This window comes from Nerophis ophidion, linkage group LG21, assembly GCF_033978795.1.
Source record: "Nerophis ophidion isolate RoL-2023_Sa linkage group LG21, RoL_Noph_v1.0, whole genome shotgun sequence".
NCBI lineage: Eukaryota > Metazoa > Chordata > Actinopteri > Syngnathiformes > Syngnathidae > Nerophis > Nerophis ophidion.
This window is the reverse complement of record NC_084631.1, coordinates 40693025-40711435: the sequence shown is the minus strand read 5'-3', so window position 1 is coordinate 40711435 and position 18411 is coordinate 40693025. Positions and strand designations below refer to the sequence as shown.

General features: G+C 38.8%; 1 protein-coding gene across 1 annotated transcript in view; it reads right to left on the bottom strand.

The window, feature by feature from the left end:
• LOC133540117 (thrombospondin type-1 domain-containing protein 7A-like) overlaps positions 1 to 18411 on the bottom strand; it is a 149572-nt gene that overhangs the window by 51675 nt on the left and 79486 nt on the right. Inside the window, exons 5-7 of the mRNA XM_061882624.1 lie at positions 12964 to 13119; positions 8662 to 8865; positions 2498 to 2692 (exon numbers count right to left, since the gene is read on the bottom strand). Of these exons, the coding sequence (XP_061738608.1) occupies positions 2498 to 2692; positions 8662 to 8865; positions 12964 to 13119 (555 nt within the window). The remainder of the gene's footprint in view (positions 1 to 2497; positions 2693 to 8661; positions 8866 to 12963; positions 13120 to 18411) is intronic.

The window sequence follows — 18411 nt, the reverse complement described above, 5'->3', positions numbered from 1 at the left end:
GAGTTTGACCCGGCAGTAATTCAAGGCAGGTGCATACTATATGCCCGGTGGCAAGTCAAGGAAATACGGTATATCTAATAAATATTCACTAATTCATTAATACTTAGTTTACAATTTTGTCAAATATGATATGACATTATCACAAAGATTATTACCAAGGCTTAGGTGAGGCTTATTACAAAAATACATACTAATCAAATACTGCAAAAGAAGGGACTCAAAATACTGACTAATATATTTGTATGAATTATAAATAAATTAACAATGAATAGTACATGTTTATATGTTTCTTAAACTGCAAATGAACAATACAGCTACCACTTTGGTCATATTTTTTGCGTTTAAGAAATTTCTCTATGACTTCTCCAGTTTGTTTGATATTGCTATGACTGCCACCAGTGGTTGAAAAGTGTATTACAACTTAGTCCCACTGCCATTCATACGAACCGCAACTGAGAAAAATATATTTTTGGCGGTCCAACAATGGCGAGGAAACACTGCTTTTAGAGGATTTCAATGATTTAGCTTAGTGTTGCCTTGAATATTTCCCGTAAAATATATATATCTTGTTCATAATAATATGCTAAATAAATATATTTTGACTACAGTGGTTCATATTATTTTGAATTATTTTGTTAAGATATAATAGGGAGAGTCCAGTCCATAGTGGATTAAACATAATAGTGTGAGAGTCCAGTCCATAGTGGATCTAACATAATAGTGTGAGAGTCCAGTCCATAGTGGATCTAACATAATAGTGTGAGAAACCAGTCCATAGTGGATCTAACATAATAGGAAGAGTCCAGTCCATAGTGGATCTAACATAATAGTGTGAGAGTCCAGTCCATAGTGGATCTAACATAATAGTGTGAGAGTCCAGTCCATAGTGGATCTAACATAATAGTGTGAGAGTCCAGTCCATAGTGGATCCAACATAATAATGTGAGAGTCCAGTCCATAGTGGATCTAACATAATAGGAAGAGTCCAGTCCATAGTGGATCTAACATAATAGTGTGAGAGTCCAGTCCATAGTATATCCAACATAATAAGAGTCCAGTCCATAGTGGATCTAACATAATAGTGTGAGAGTCTAGTCCATAGTGGATCTAACATAATAGTGTGAGAGTCCAGTCCATAGTGGATCTAACATAATAGTGAGAGTCCAGTACATAGTGGATCTAGCATAATAATGTGAGAGTCCAGTCCATAGTGGATCTAACACAATAGTGTGAGAGTCCAGTCCATAGTGGATCCAACATAATAGTGAGAGTCCAGTCCATAGTGGATCTAACATAATAGTGTGAAAGTCCAGTCCATAGTGGATCTAACATAATAGTGTGAGAGTCCAGTCCATAGTGGATCTAACATAATAGTGAGAGTCCAGTCCATAGTGGATCTAACATAATAGTGTGGGAGTCCAGTCCATAGTGGATCTAACATAATAGTGTGATAGTCCAGTCCATAGTGGATCTAACATAATAGTGAGAGTCCAGTCCATAGTGCCTCTAACATAATAGTGTGAGAGGGCAGTCCATATTGGATCTAACATAATAGTGAGAGTCCAGTCCATAGTGGATCTAACATCATAGTGTGAGTGTCCAGTCCATAGTGGATCTAACATAATAGTGAGAGTCCAGTCCATAGTGGATCTAACATCATAGTGTGAGTGTCCAGTCCATAGTGGGTCCAACATAATAGTGTGAGAGCCCAGTCCATAGTGGATCTAACATAATAGTGAGAGTCCAGTCCATAGTAGATCTAGCATAATATTGTGAAAGTCCAGTCCATAGTGGATCTAATTTAATAGTGAGAGTCCAGTCCATAGTGGATCTAACATAAGAGTTTAAGAGTCCAGTCCATAGTGGATCTAACATAATAGTGGGAGTGCAGTCCACAGTGGATGTAACATAATAGTTTGAGAGTCCAGTCCATAGTGGATCCAACATAATTCCTTTTTTTGTTTAATTAAATTATATTGTCCATTATTTATTATATTATATATATAATAAATAATGTGTGAATGTGAGTTGGAATGTTGTCTGTCTGTGTTGGCCCTGCGATGAGGTGGTAGAAAATGGATGGATGGATGGATAAATACATAGAGCAATATTGCCCTCTTGTGGTTCTGTGCCATCACAACTCCCTCCTCTAACCATAGCAGAAAATACATTGAATGAGAAGGTGTGTCCAAACTTTTGGCCTGTACTATATGTCACACTATGAAATATTTACGTGCCAAAGACGGCAGTGAAGCTAGAGCTAGTGAATTTGACACTGCAAATATAAATTAAAGTAAGAATACGTGTCAGTCTTGTGGAAGTTTGGTTCTTCTGGTTGTCTCTGCATCACAAACATGTTTATTTCCCTTGGAAATAATAACACCACAACAGTCAAGATACACATCTCCTTGTTTTATCCATTCCGAGAAGTTTAGGTATGGTGAATTGCGTAGGAATAATTATGTTTGCATGTTGCTCTTGAAGTGCAGCTTCTTACCTTCCGCTGCGTGATACGCCAAGATGGAGCGAGCTCGGGTCTGCTTGCCCTCTGTGTTTTTCCCAGAGCAGGTGTGGGAGCAGAGGGACCAGGAAGTCCAAGGGCTGAGTGCACAGTCCTTCGGGCAAGGCACCTCACAGATGACTGGCATGGGAAGGATGGCATCCCGGCATAGTTGACGCTCCACATGCTGGCCTTGTGACAACAAAAACAGACATTGGGTCAACAATCCGGTATCGGCATCCGCTCAAAACTCTCCGTTCTACAGGCTCCTCCCCCGGCCTTGCCTATGCTACTGGTAGAAGGGTCGTCTGCAGAGACCATTGAATATAATTTGAATTGTCTGAGGTTTTTATCCACAAAAGGGCGGAGCGTCCTCTCCGGGTGGGGGATGTGGTCTTTCTCCGAGTGGAGGAGTCCAAGTACCTCTGGGCGTTCACATGTGAGGGAAGAGTGGATCGTGAGATGGACAGAGGGGATCAGTGAGCTGAGCCAGAAGGCGGTTTAGGGCCACCGGCCAGAAACTTGAGGGTTTTCGGTTCGATCCCAACTTCCGCCATCCTAGTCACTGCCCATGTGTCGTAGGGCAGAACACTTCACCCACATTGTTCCCAGTGCCGCTCACACTGGTGCTCTACCGGTTCTGACTACCCCTGTTTGGGCGGGCTGTACCAAAAAACAAACTTCCCCCTTTGAGACAAGTTTCTGGAAAAAAAAAAGATGGATTTCCAAGACTTCAATCAATCAATCAATCAATGTTTACTTATATAGACCTAAATCACTAGTGTCTCAAAGGGCTGCACAAACCACTACGATATCATCGGTAGGCCCACATAAGGGCAAGGAAAACTCACACCCAGTGGGACGTCGGTGACAATGACTATGAGAACCTTGGAGAGGAGGAAAGCAATGGATGTCTAACATGATACTGTGAAAGTTCAATCCATAATGGATCCAACACAGTCGCGAGAGTTCAGTCCAAAGCGGATCCAACACAGCAGCGAGAGTCCCGTTCACAGCGCAGCCAGCAGGAAACCATCCCAAGCGGAGGCGGATCAGCAGCGCAGAGATGTCCCCAGCCGATACACAGGCAAGCAGTACATGGCCACCGGACCGGACCAGACCCCCTCCACAAAGGAGAGTGGGACATAGAAGAAAAAGAAAAGAAACGGCAGATCAACTGCTCTAAAAAGGGAGTCTATTTAAAGGCTAGAGTATACAAATGAGTTTTAAGGTGAGACTTAAATGCTTCTACTGAGGTAGCATCTCGAACTGTTACCGGGAGGGCATTCCAGAGTACTGGAGCCCGAAATGAAAAAGCTCTATAGCCCGCAGACTTTTTTAGGGCTTTGGGAATCACTAATAAGCCGGAGTCCTTTGAACGCAGATTTCTTGCCGGGACATATGGTACAATACAATCGGCAAGATAGGATGGAGCTAGACCGTGTAGTATTTTATACGTAAGTAGTAAAACCTTAAAGTCACATCTTAAGTGCACAGGAAGCCAGTGCAGGTGAGCCAGTACAGGCGTAATGTGATCAAACTTTCTTGTTCTTGTCAAAAGTCTAGCAGCCGCATTTTGTACCAACTGTAATCTTTTAATGCTAGACATGGGGAGACCCGAAAATAATACGTTACAGTAATCGAGGCGTGACGTAACAAACGCATGGATAATGATCTCAGCGTCTTTAGTGGACAGAATGGAGCGAATTTTAGCGATATTACGGAGATGAAAGAAGGTCGTTTTAGTAACGCTTTTAATGTGTGACTCAAAGGAGAGAGTTGGGTCGAAGATAACACCCAGATTCTTTACCGAGTCGCTTTGTTTAATTGTTTGGTTGTCAAATGTTAGAGTTGTATTATCAAATAGAGTTCGGTGTCTAGCAGGACCGATAATCAGCATTTCCATTTTTTTGGCGTTGAGTTGCAAAAAGTTAGCGGACATCCATTGTTTAATTTCATTAAGACACGCCTCCAGCTGACTACAGTCCGGCATGTTGGTCAGCTTTAGGGGCATGTAGAGTTGGGTGTCATCAGCATAACAGTGAAAGCTAACACCGTATTTGCGTATGATGTCACCTAGCGGCAGCATGTAGATGCTGAAGAGTGCAGGGCCAAGGACCGAACCCTGGGGAACTCCACACGTTACCTTAACATAGTCCGAGGTCACATTGTTATGGGAGACACACTGCATCCTATCAGTAAGATAAGAGTTAAACCAAGACAGGGCTAAGTCTGACATACCAATTCGTGCTTTGATACGTTCTAATAAAATATTATGATCGACGGTATCAAAAGCAGCGCTAAGACTTGCCACAACTTCTGAAAAATAGTATTTTCTGAAAATTCTATACCTGTAAATAGAGTTTTAAAATTTCATGAATTCTCCAGGTTTCTAATAACCGTACAAACTCTGGTCGTTCACATCCTGTAGTTTGTCTCCTACACTGCTGGACTTACTGGTCCTTAATTTGATTGACGATCAGTCCAGTCTGGAATCGCCACATGAGATGATGTCAACACGGTTGGATTAACCTGTGTTTTATAGTGGATTATATGACGGAACAAGTGCAATTGGACGGGCTGTCCTCGGTTCTTCATCCCAGTCCATCACTGAAGGAGTTCAGCTGTGAAAATGTCATTGATGGACGAGCAGGAATGACTCGTTTCCAAAGACGCGGACAGAAAGCTCAGGGGAAAATGTGATCTATTCTCATCTGGACCAGACAACAGGAGATCAATATTGTGAGAGGACGGAGGGCTGGGGGACTTCAATTAATGGCTTCCTTGCGGCAGATAAAGCTTGTCCGTCCAGTGACTGCAAGACGTCGTCCTTGAAATCACCGCTTTGTTTGACCAAGCAGAAACGGCCTGCTCAAATTTCACATCCACGGAAGTCTTTTTTGGAGAGTATTGGTCATGAATTGACTTTCTTCCTTTTACGTTTATTTCTCCTGTTGTACTATTGCAACATTCCACTGAGTTGATGCAAGGCATTGAATCGGACTCGAAGTAAGGATGACATGTTCAGATCTCCTTTTTTTAAGGACAGTCTGTCCAGGTTCTTTTGTTCCAATGTTTTGTCCCAATAAGAAGCATTGAAGATGAATCATTTATTCTACAAATAGAGTGAGTACAGATTATCTTCATCAACGGCACATTAGTGGAAATGGTAAGCAGCACCAGTTTCCTGGGGGTGCAGATAACTTACAATATGACCTGGTTCCTAGAAACCGGAGCTCTTGTAAAAAAGAGCTCAGCAGCGCATGCACTTTTTGCGTCAGATGAAAAGAGCACAGCTCCCTCCCCTCGTTCTAAAGAGGCACTACTACTGACCAACTGCATCTCTGTCTGGACTGGAGCCTGCAGTGCCTCGGACTGGAAATCTCTGCAGAGAGTGGTGAGGACGGCGAAAAAGATCATCAGGACTCCTCTTCCTCCTATTCAGGAGATGGCAAAAAGCCGCTGCCTGACCAGGGCTCAGACAATCTTCAGAGACTCCTCACACCCCCACCAAGGACTGTTTTCACTGCTAGACTCTAGAAATAGGTTCCACAGCCTGTGTAGCAGAACCTCCAGGTTCTGGAACAGCTTCTTCCCTCAAGCCGAAAGACTCTTGAACGCATCATAATAATTACCTCAATTCCCCCAAAAATGGATTAAGTGGCTGGAATACAAAGACAATATAACATAAATCCATAAACCTGGATGCATGTGCATAAGTGCAATACATTTATCTGTACAGTAATCTATTTATTTATATCTGCACTCCCATGAGCTAATGTAACAAAATTATGTTCTTATCTGTACTGCAAAATTCAAATTTGAATGACAATAAAAGGAAGTCTCTAATCTCTCCCGGTTGTCCCTATGGTCACATACTTTTGTCCCCCTTCCTGGCGGAGTTGTTTGGGACTGAAAGTTAACCTAAGTGTGTGTTTAAGACACACACACACGTACGTCCACTCATGCTTCGTCTCCTTCCTGACACCTCTCCTCACCATCGAAACGAAATAAGATACATTGGGTGTACATTGGCAAAGACAAAAACACAGGGTTGTGCTACCCTGGGTTTTGTCCTTGAACAGACCTTAGTGAATAGAGTGAAACCCCCGATGCAATCCACTATAATACTAATAACATATTTGTCCCTTTTTACTTAATTTAGATAAGTAATAACTTGTGATTAATCCACATTTTTGAAAATTAATGGTTTGACATCACTAATTCCTAACTAGACCAACTTGGGAATATTACATTATGCTCTTAGAATATTAAAAACAAAACAGGAAAAATTATCTCCAAGTACATTTTATTGTTTGTTTGAACGTGCAGTAATGGTTTGCTTTTTCTGTAAAAAGATGAAAATAATACATAATTTGAAGATGAAAATGATCAGCGATTATTTAAAGCTTACATCATACATATTTTAGCAGCACAGAACTATTTCTGCTGACATTGAGAATCTGAGTCTATCAGCAGTCAATATTGGGAACCTGAGCATGAAGATGATGGTATGAGGGGCCGTTGGGGACATTATTCAGAATTACCTCTTACATACACTACTGAAATGCTTTCACAAACAACTGAAATCTTTTTCTCTCACACACACACACACACACACACTAATGAAACACTCATATACACGCTACTGAAACACTCATATACACACTATTGAAATGCTCTCACAAACAACGGAAATATTTTTTCTCACACATAACTGAAACACTCATACACACTACTGAAACGCTCTCACATAAACTGAAATCTTTTTCTAAAACACTACTGAAACACTCATACACACTACTGAAATGCTCTCACATAAACTGAAATCTTTTTCTCACACACACACACTACTGAAACACTCGTATACACGCGACTGAAACACTCTTACACACGCGACTGAAACATTTACACACGCTACTGAAACACTTACACACACTACTGAAACACTTACACACACTACTGAAACACTCATACACACTATTTAAAAGCTCTCAAATAAACTGAATTTTTTTCTATCACTCACACACACACACACTACTGAAACACTCTTATACACGCGAATGAAACACTCATACACGCGACTGAAACATACACGTGACTGAAACACTCTTATACACGCGAATGAAACTCTTATATACGCTACTGAAACACTCTTATACACACTACTGAAATGCTTTCACAAACTGAAATCTTTTTCTCACACACACTACTGAAATACTCTTATACACACTACTGAAATGCTTTCACATAAACAACTGAAATCTTTCTCTCACACACACCCCCCCCCACACACACACACACACACTCTACTGAAACACTCATATACACACTACTGAAACACTTATACACACTACTGAAACACTTATACACACTACTGAAACACTCCCATACACACTGTTTATGTTAAAGCATTTCAGTAAACTGAAATCTTTTTCACACACACAAGTACACGCACACGCAAGCACAACTGAAACACTTATACACACTACTGAAACACTCACACACACACTACACGACTGAAACTCTCACACACACACACACGCGACTAAAACACTTATACACGCTACTGAAATGCTCTCTTATAAACAGCTGAAATCTTTTTCTCACACACACACTACTGAAACACTCACACACTACTGAAACACACACACACTACTGAAACACTCTTATCCACACTACTGAAATGCTCTCACATAAAAAAAAGAAAGATTTTTCTATCACACACACACTACTGAAACACTCCTACACACGCTACTGAAACACTCCTATACACGCTACTGAAACACTCCTATACACACTACTGAAATACTCCTAATCACACTACTGAAATACTCCTAAACACACTACTGAAACACCCTCACACACACTACTGAAACACTCCTATACACACCACTGAAATCGTGTGTATGAGTTTCAGAAGTGTGTGAGAGAAAAACATTTCAGTAGTGTTTGTAGGAGGTAATTCTGAATACTGTCCCTAACAGCCCCTCATATGATGTCGCTCTCTCTGCTGATGTTGTTGGTTCATGTGTTCCACAAAAAAACATGCAGTCATCAACGTATGATATTTAATAAGTGCTCTTGCTCACATTGCACTGAGCACGCCCGATACCTGTTTTGTTTTTGTTCTTTGTCATTTGACAGAAAAAAGAACTCACCGTCACTGTTGACGCACTGAACTTGAGGATTCTGTGTTCCTGGTCCACAGTCCTTGTCGTTGTCAGGAACACACGAGTCCAGTCTGAGCAGCAACCAATCAAAACAACTTGGATCTTCACACGGGATGGCCTCCACCAGGTGAGGACAGTTACTTGTCACACCTGGCAGACCGTTCACAATCTTCCTCTTCCTCATCTTGAAACCTGCTCCGAGATAAACATCATCAAAAAGTAGTACTAGTTACTGTGTTTCACACCTGTACTATCTTCATTTCAACCAAACATCCCGCATTAAATGTGCACAAATAGATTTCAAAATTGTAATTCAAACAGTTGATGAATAAAAAAAAAACATTCTTTAAGTACAAATATAACAATCTGAAATACACAAAGAATAATAATAATAATAATCATCATCATAAGAAGTAGAAGCAAAGGAAGATCTTGGAGTGGCCAAGAAAACTTCTAAACTTTAACCTTCTAGAAAACTTTTTTTTTTATTTGGAATGTGTAGTACTACATTTAAAATGTGTACTGCAATACTTAGTATGTACTACTAAATCTGAGTGTGCACTACTATATTTGGAGAGTGTACCATTACATTTCAATGTGTACAACTACATTTTGAGAGTGTACCATTACATTTAAATGTGCACAACTATATTTGGGGTGTGTACTGATACATTTGAGTGTGCACTACTATATTTGGAGAGTGTATTAATACATTTGAGTGTGCACTACTATATTTCGAGAGTGTACTAATTAATTTGAATGTGCACTACTATGTTTGGAGTGCGTACTAATACTTTTTATTGTGCACTACTATATTTGGAGTGCATACTAATACCTTTGATTGTGCACTACTATGTTTGGAGTGTGTACTAATACATTTGAGTGTGCACTACTATATCTGGAGAGTATACTAATACATTTTAGTGTGCACTACTATTTTTGGAGAGTGTACTAATACATTTGAGTGTGCACTACCATATTTGGAGTGCGTACGAATACATTTGAATGTGCACTACTATATCTGGAGAGTGTACTAATAGATTTGAGTGTGCACTATTATATTTGGAGGGTGTACTAATACATTTGCTTGTGCACTACTATATTTGGAGAGCACACTAATACATTTCATTGCACATTACTATATTTTAGAGAGCGTACTAATACATTTCATTGCACACTACTATATTTGGAGTGCCTACTAATGCCATTGATTGTGCACTACCATATTTGGAGAGTGTGTCAATACATGTGAGTGCGCACTACTATATTTGGAGGGCATACTAATACCAGTGATTGTGCATTACTATATTTGGAGAGCATACTAATACATTTGAGTGCGCACTACTATATTTGGAGTGCGTATTAATACTTTTCAGTGTGCACTTCTATATTTGGAGTGTGTACTAATACATTTGAGTGTGCACTACTATATTTGGAGAGTGTACAAATACATTTGAGTGTGCACTACTATATTTGGAGTGCGTACGAATACATTTGAATGTGCACTAATACATATGGAGTGCGCACTAATATATTTGGAGTGCGCACTAATACATTTGGAAAGCACACTAATACATTTGAGTGTGCACTAATACATTTGGAGTGCGTAAAATACATTTGGAGTGCGTAAAAATACATTTGAGTGCGCACTAATACATTTGGAGTGCACACTAATACATTTGGAGTGTGTCACACACACACACACGATTGTGTATTTGTACATTTGGAGTGTGTACAATAATATTTAGAGTGCGTACCGCTACAATTAAATTGTATTCAATTACATTTGAACTGTGTACTAGTATATCTGGAGAGTGTAAAAGTACTACCAGTACTACATTGGTCATTGCTAGCGAGTATTGAGGTGATCAGGAGTGTGTCATCTCCATCCCTTCCAAGGTCCCTGACGTACTAATCCATACTTCTGCTCACACAAGATAAGGCAGCAGAAGAAATGGAGGCCTCAGAATTGAACCTTTTTTTCTAATCATTTTTGTCTTTTTGGTCTCCTCTAAATCTTTTTTTTTTTTATCCTCCTGCACTTTAGTGGAGGTGTGTGTGGACCCCTGATGGAGGCTTATCTCAGAGGGGGAGGACAAGGCTTGTAACACACACACACTGTCGACGTGTGTGTGTGTGTGTGTGTGTGTGTGTGTGTGTGCCGTCAGAGCAGCAGGCGTCACGTCGATGGAAGGCAGCATGAAAACAATCATGCTTTTGACACATTTTGGAGATTAAAAAGGAGCTTTGAAGAACATAAAATAAACATATGGAATAAAAACATGTTTTAGAGGTTCTTAAATAATAGATTTTAAAAGCACTTCCACTTCCTGACTTTTATTTTGAAGTCGTTTCCTCTCTTCTTGGTGCGGGACGGAACGAGGGTGACACTCTCAGCTGCTCAGAGAACCGGCATCCTCGTTGACTCTTGTCGTATTAAAAACAGACTAAGTGACGATAAAAAAATAGACGTCGTCACAGTAGTATCGACTCGATACGCTTTTGTACTTGGTATCATTACAGTGGATGTCAGGTTTTGTTTACAATTTGACGGCGGTGAGCTGTTGTATCCTCCTAGTGTAGTGGAGCATGTTTAGATGTTCCTCGTCTTTCAGTGATAATGCTACTTGTAAGAAACTTACTTTGTCGCCATGGAGACGAGGATTAGTGATTTAGAAGTAGCGAAAACACTGTGGATGGTAGCCCAGCTAGCCATGTCTTAAAGCACCTCTTCCTGAAGGTGTGTCAGTGTTATATGAGTGTGCACTAATACATTTGAGTGTGCACTACTATATTTGGAGTGTGCACTACTATAGTTGGAGTGTGCACTACTATAGTTGGAGTGTGCACTACTACATTTGAGTGTGCACTACTACATTTGGAGAGTGTACTAATACATTTGAGTGTGCACTACTATATTTGGAGTGTGTACTAATACATTTGAGTGTGCACTACTATATTTGGAGTGTGTACTAATACATTTGAGTGTGCACTACTATATTTGGAGTGTGTACTAATACATTTGAGTGTACACTACTACATTTGGAGAGTGTACAAATACATTTGAGTGTGCACTACTATATATTTGGGGTGTGTACTAATACATTTGATTGTGCACTACTATATTTGGAGAGCGTACTAATAGATGAGTGTGCACTACTATATTTGGAGAGTGTACCAATACATTTGAGTGTGCACTACTATATTTGGAGAGTGTTCTAATACATTTGAGTGTGCACTACTATATTTGGAGTGTGTACTAATACATTTGAGTGTGCACTACTATATTTGGAGAGTGTTCTAATACATTTGCGTGTGCATTACTATATTTGTAGTGTGTACTAATACATTTGAGTGAGCACTACTATATTTGGAGAGCGTACTTATACATTTGAGTGTGCACTACTATATTTGGAGTGCATACTAATAATTTTGAGTGTGCACTACTATATTTGGAGTGCGTACTACTAAATCTGAGTGTGCACTTCTACATTTGGAGTGTGTATTATTACATTTGAGTGTGCACTACTATATTTGGAGAGTGTTCTAATACATATGAGTGTGCACTACTATATTTGGAGTGCGTACTAATACTTTTGATTGTGCACTACTATATTTGGAGAGCATACTAATACATTTGAGAGTGCACTACTATATTTGGAGTGCGTACTACTAAATCTGAGTGTGCACTACTACATTTGGAGTGTGTACTACTACATTTGAGTGTGCACTAATACATTTGGAGTACGCACTATTATATTTGGAGTGCGTACTACTAAATTTGAGTGTGCACTTCTACATTTGGAGTGTGTACTAATACATTTGAGTGTGCATTACTATATTTGGAGTGCATACTAATACCTTTGATTGTGCACTACTATATTTGGAGTGTGTTCGAGTGTGCACTACTATATCTGGAGAGTATACTAGTACATTTGAGTGTGCACTACTATATATGGAGTGTGTACTATTACATTTGAGTGTGCACTACTATATATTTGGTGTGTGTACTAATACATTTGAGTGTGCACTACTATATATTTGGGGTGTGTACTAATACATTTGATTGTACACTACTATATTTGATTGTGCACTACTATATTTGGTATGGTTAAGAAACGCTGCTCTAAATCACAATATATAAAGAAACAGGAATTAGTGTAAAAAATTTAAACAAAAGTAGTTTACACTGACGGCAACCATTGGGAATATATGTTTGGAAATATAGAACACATCTTTTCATGGACACTAGTGGAATCTCCAGGGAACATTTTCCCCCAGCATTCTTACCTTTCTTAGCGCTGGGGTCCTGGCAGTTTTCGTAGGTGCAGGGTCCCCAAGCGCTCCAGGACGAGAGGTCACACGGGACGGGACAGTTGATGTGGCAGAGCTGGCTGGCGTTGGGGGGGGCCGCCAAACACAGACTGTTGTCCACGGGACGCCAAACTGGGGGGGTGCACACACCAACATGCCCATGTCAGCTGGGTACACATGACGATCATCCCTTTCTGCGCACATGTACTCTTTACTTTGTGTATTTTAGCAGGCATGTGAGTGCAACTTTATGAGAAAAACTGAAATGAGTCAAGGGTGTGGGGGGCTCGGGTTAGGATTAAATAGGACATAAATACGTAGCTCATTCATCCAAATGCATCACTATATCTGTTTCAGTCACTATGTTATTTAGTCACTACAGTAATACTGTTCACATCCACAGGAACCACATGGGTTAGTCTACTCTATACAGTATTTACAACCTTACTAGTGTTCACTTCACAGCCACAGATGTTTCATCTAGTTATTTACATTATTGACACATTACTTTGTTTCAGTCACTATGTTATTTAGTCACTACAGAAATTGTGTTCACATCCACAGGAACCACATGGGTTAGCCTACTCTATACAGTATTTACAACCTTACTGGTGTTCACTTCACAGCCAGATAATTTATCTAGTTATTGACATTACTACACATGACTTTTTCAGTCACTATGTTATTTAGTCACTGAAGTAATTACAACTTGTGTTCACATCCACAGGAACCACATGGGTTAGCCTACTCTATAAGGTATTTACAACCTTACTGGTGTTCACTTCACAGCCAGATAATTTATCTAGTTATTGACATTACTACACATGACTTTTTCAGTCACTATGTTATTTAGTCACTGAAGTAATTACAACTTGTGTTCACATCCACAGGAACCACATGGGTTAGCCTACTCTATACAGTATTTACAACCTTACTAATGTTCACTAAACAGCCACAGAAGGTTCATCTAGTTATTGACATTATTTACACATTACTATGTCTGTTCCAGTCACTCTGTTATTTAGTCACTACAGTAATAGTGTTCACATCCACAGGAACCACAAGGGTTAGTCTACTCTATACAGTATTTACAACCTTACTAGTGTTCGCTTCACAGCCACAGATGTTTCATCTAGTTATTTACATTATTTACACATTACTTTGTTTCAGTCACTATGTTATTTAGACACTACAGTAATTGTGTTCACATCCACAGGAACCACATGGGTTAGCCTACTCTATACAGTATTTACAACCTTACTGGTGTTCACTTCACAGCCAGATAATTTATCTAGTTATTGACATTACTACACATGACTTTTTCAGTCACTATGTTATTTAGTCACTGAAGTAATTACAACTTGTGTTCACATCCAAAGGAACCACATGGGTTAGCCTACTCTATACAGTATTTACAACCTTACTAATGTTCACTAAACAGCCACAGAAGGTTAATCTAGTTATCAACATTATTTACACATTACTATGTCTGTTCCAGTCACTCTGTTATTTAGTCACTACAGTAATAGTGTTCACATCCACAGGAACCACATGGGTTAGTCTACTCTATACAGTATTTACAACCTTACTAGTGTTCGCTTCACAGCCACATATGGTTCATATAGTTATTTACATTATTTACACATTACTTTGTTTCAGTCACTATGTTATTTAGTCACTACAGTAATTGTGTTCACATCCACAGGAACCACATGGGTTAGCCTACTCTATACAGTATTTACAACCTTACTGGTGTTCACTTCACAGCCAGATAATTTATCTAGTTATTGACATTACTACACATGACTTTTTCAGTCACTATGTTATTTAGTCACTGAAGTAATTACAACTTGTGTTCACATCCACAGGAACCACATGGGTTAGCCTACTCTATACAGTATTTACAACCTTACTAATGTTCACTAAACAGCCACAGAAGGTTCATCTAGTTATTGACATTTTCACATTACTATGTCTGTTCCAGTCACTCTGTTATTTAGTCACTAAAGTAATAGTGTTCACATCCACAGGAACCACATGGGTTAGTCTACTCTATACAGTATTTACAACCTTACTAGTGTTCACTTCACAGCCACAGATGTTTCATCTAGTTATTTACATTATTTACACATTACTTTGTTTCAGTCACTATGTTATTTAGACACTACAGTAATTGTGTTCACATCCACAGGAACCACATGGGTTAGCCTACTCTATACAGTATTTACAACCTTACTGGTGTTCACTTCACAGTCAGACAGTTTATGTAGTTATTGACATTACTACACATGACTTTTTCAGTCACCATGTTATTTAGTCACTGAAGTAATTACAACTTGTGTTCACATCCACAGGAACCACATGGGTTAGCCTACTCTATACAGTATTTACAACCTTAATAATGTTCACTAAACAGCCACAGAGGTTCATCTAGTTATTGACATTATTTACACATTACTATGTCTGTTTCAGTCACTCTGTTATTTAGTCACTAAAGTAATAGTGTTCACATCCACAGGAACCACATGGGTTAGTCTACTCTATACAGTATTTACAACCTTACTCGTGTTCACTTCACAGCCACAGATGTTTCATCTAGTTATTTACATTATTTACACATTACTTTGTTTCAGTCACTATGTTATTTAGTCACTACAGTAATTGTGTTCACATCCACAGGAACCACATGGGTTAGCCTACTCTATACAGTATTTACAACCTTACTGGTGTTCACTTCACAGCCAGATAATTTATCTAGTTATTGACATTACTACACATGACTTTTTCAGTCACTATGTTATTTAGTCACTGAAGTAATTACAACTTGTGTTCACATCCACAGGAACCACATGGGTTAGCCTACTCTATACAGTATTTACAACCTTACTAATGTTCACTAAACAGCCACAGAAGGTTCATCTAGTTATTGACATTTTCACATTACTATGTCTGTTCCAGTCACTCTGTTATTTAGTCACTAAAGTAATAGTGTTCACATCCACAGGAACCACATGGGTTAGTCTACTCTATACAGTATTTACAACCTTACTAGTGTTCACTTCACAGCCACAGATGTTTCATCTAGTTATTTACATTATTTACACATTACTTTGTTTCAGTCACTATGTTATTTAGACACTACAGTAATTGTGTTCACATCCACAGGAACCACATGGGTTAGCCTACTCTATACAGTATTTACAACCTTACTGGTGTTCACTTCACAGTCAGACAGTTTATGTAGTTATTGACATTATTACACATGACTTTTTCAGTCACTATGTTATTTAGTCACTGAAGTAATTACAACTTGTGTTCACATCCACAGGAACCACATGGGTTAGCCTACTCTATACAGTATTTACAACCTTACTAATGTTCACTAAACAGCCACAGAAGGTTCATTTAGTTATTGACATTATTTACACATTATTATGTCTGTTTCAGTCACTATGTTATTTAGTCACTACAGTAATAGTGTTCACATCCACAGGAACCACATGGGTTAGTCTACTCTATACAGTATTTACAACCTTACTAGTGTTCACTTCACAGCCACAGATGTTTCATCTAGTTATTTACATTATTTACACATTACTTTGTTTCAGTCACTATGTTATTTAGACACTACAGTAATTGTGTTCACATCCACAGGAACCACATGGGTTAGCCTACTCTATACAGTATTTACAACCTTACTGGTGTTCACTTCACAGTCAGACAGTTTATGTAGTTATTGACATTACTACACATGACTTTTTCAGTCACCATGTTATTTAGTCACTGAAGTAATTACAACTTGTGTTCACATCCACAGGAACCACATGGGTTAGCCTACTCTATACAGTATTTACAACCTTACTAATGTTCACTAAACAGCCACAGAGGTTCATCTAGTTATTGACATTATTTACACATTACTATGTCTGTTTCAGTCACTCTGTTATTTAGTCACTAAAGTAATAGTGTTCACATCCACAGGAACCACATGGGTTAGTCTACTCTATACAGTATTTACAACCTTACTCGTGTTCACTTCACAGCCACAGATGTTTCATCTAGTTATTTACATTATTTACACATTACTTTGTTTCAGTCACTATGTTATTTAGTCACTACAGTAATTGTGTTCACATCCACAGGCACCACATGGGTTAGCCTACTCTATACAGTATTTACAACCTTACTGGTGTTCACTTCACAGCCAGATAATTTATCTAGTTATTGACATTACTACACATGACTTTTTCAGTCACTATGTTATTTAGTCACTGAAGTAATTACAACTTGTGTTCACATCCACAGGAACCACATGGGTTAGCCTACTCTATACAGTATTTACAACCTTACTAATGTTCACTAAACAGCCACAGAAGGTTCATCTAGTTATTGACATTTTCACATTACTATGTCTGTTCCAGTCACTCTGTTATTTAGTCACTAAAGTAATAGTGTTCACATCCACAGGAACCTAATGGGTTAGTCTACTCTATACAGTATTTACAACCTTACTAGTGTACGCTACACAGCCACATATGGTTCATATAGTTATTGACATTATTTACACATTACTTTGGCATTTTTGCTTTGACGACTCTGACATGAGCCTTCCTGGCAAATTTCTGAGCAGCTTGCATTTTCCCTTTTGTTTCTGCTTTAGTGGCACATCAAAAAAAGTACAAACTATGTTTATTTTATTAGCAAAATTCCCTTATTGGAATAGCCATTTGTGATTTACAGCATAAAATAAATATATTGCAGTCATGTTTAGGTTTCAAAATGATTCAAAGTTATATGTCAGCAGACTAATTAAGAGTCTTTGTTTGTTTACTTACTACTAAAAGACAAGTTGTCTAGTATGTTCACTAGTTTATTTAAGGACTAAATTACAATAATAAAACATAAACATGTTTAATGTACCCTAATTTTTTTTGTTCAAATAAAACCAATTATGTCATGTTTTTGTTGTGTGTATATATATATATATATATATATATATATATATGTTTACATTCTTTCCCCCTGACCGAGCAGTCATGTGACTCATTGTGTTGTCCTCTTTGAGTCATGGTCACACGGGCACGAAGGAAGGCTGATGATTGATGCTCACCTTGAGCAGGTGAGACTGAGCCAGATGTGTTCTACTTCCATCCGCCAAATTACCTCAGAGACGTCGGCCCTTTAGTGGCGCTTTGCCAGGGTGACCAAGGTGGGCCAGTTGAGGCCCACAGCTATTTTTGTAACGGCACATTGTAAAAAATACTCCTACAAAAATATTTTAAAGGGTGATAAAAGATCAAACATGGTGTTCCTGGGATTAGAGGCCTAACATTTTCTCCTCCAAACACATTGCTGGGTATTGCGGCCACAGCTCCATTTTTGTTTCATCTGACCACAGAACTTTCCTCCAGAAGGTCTTATCAT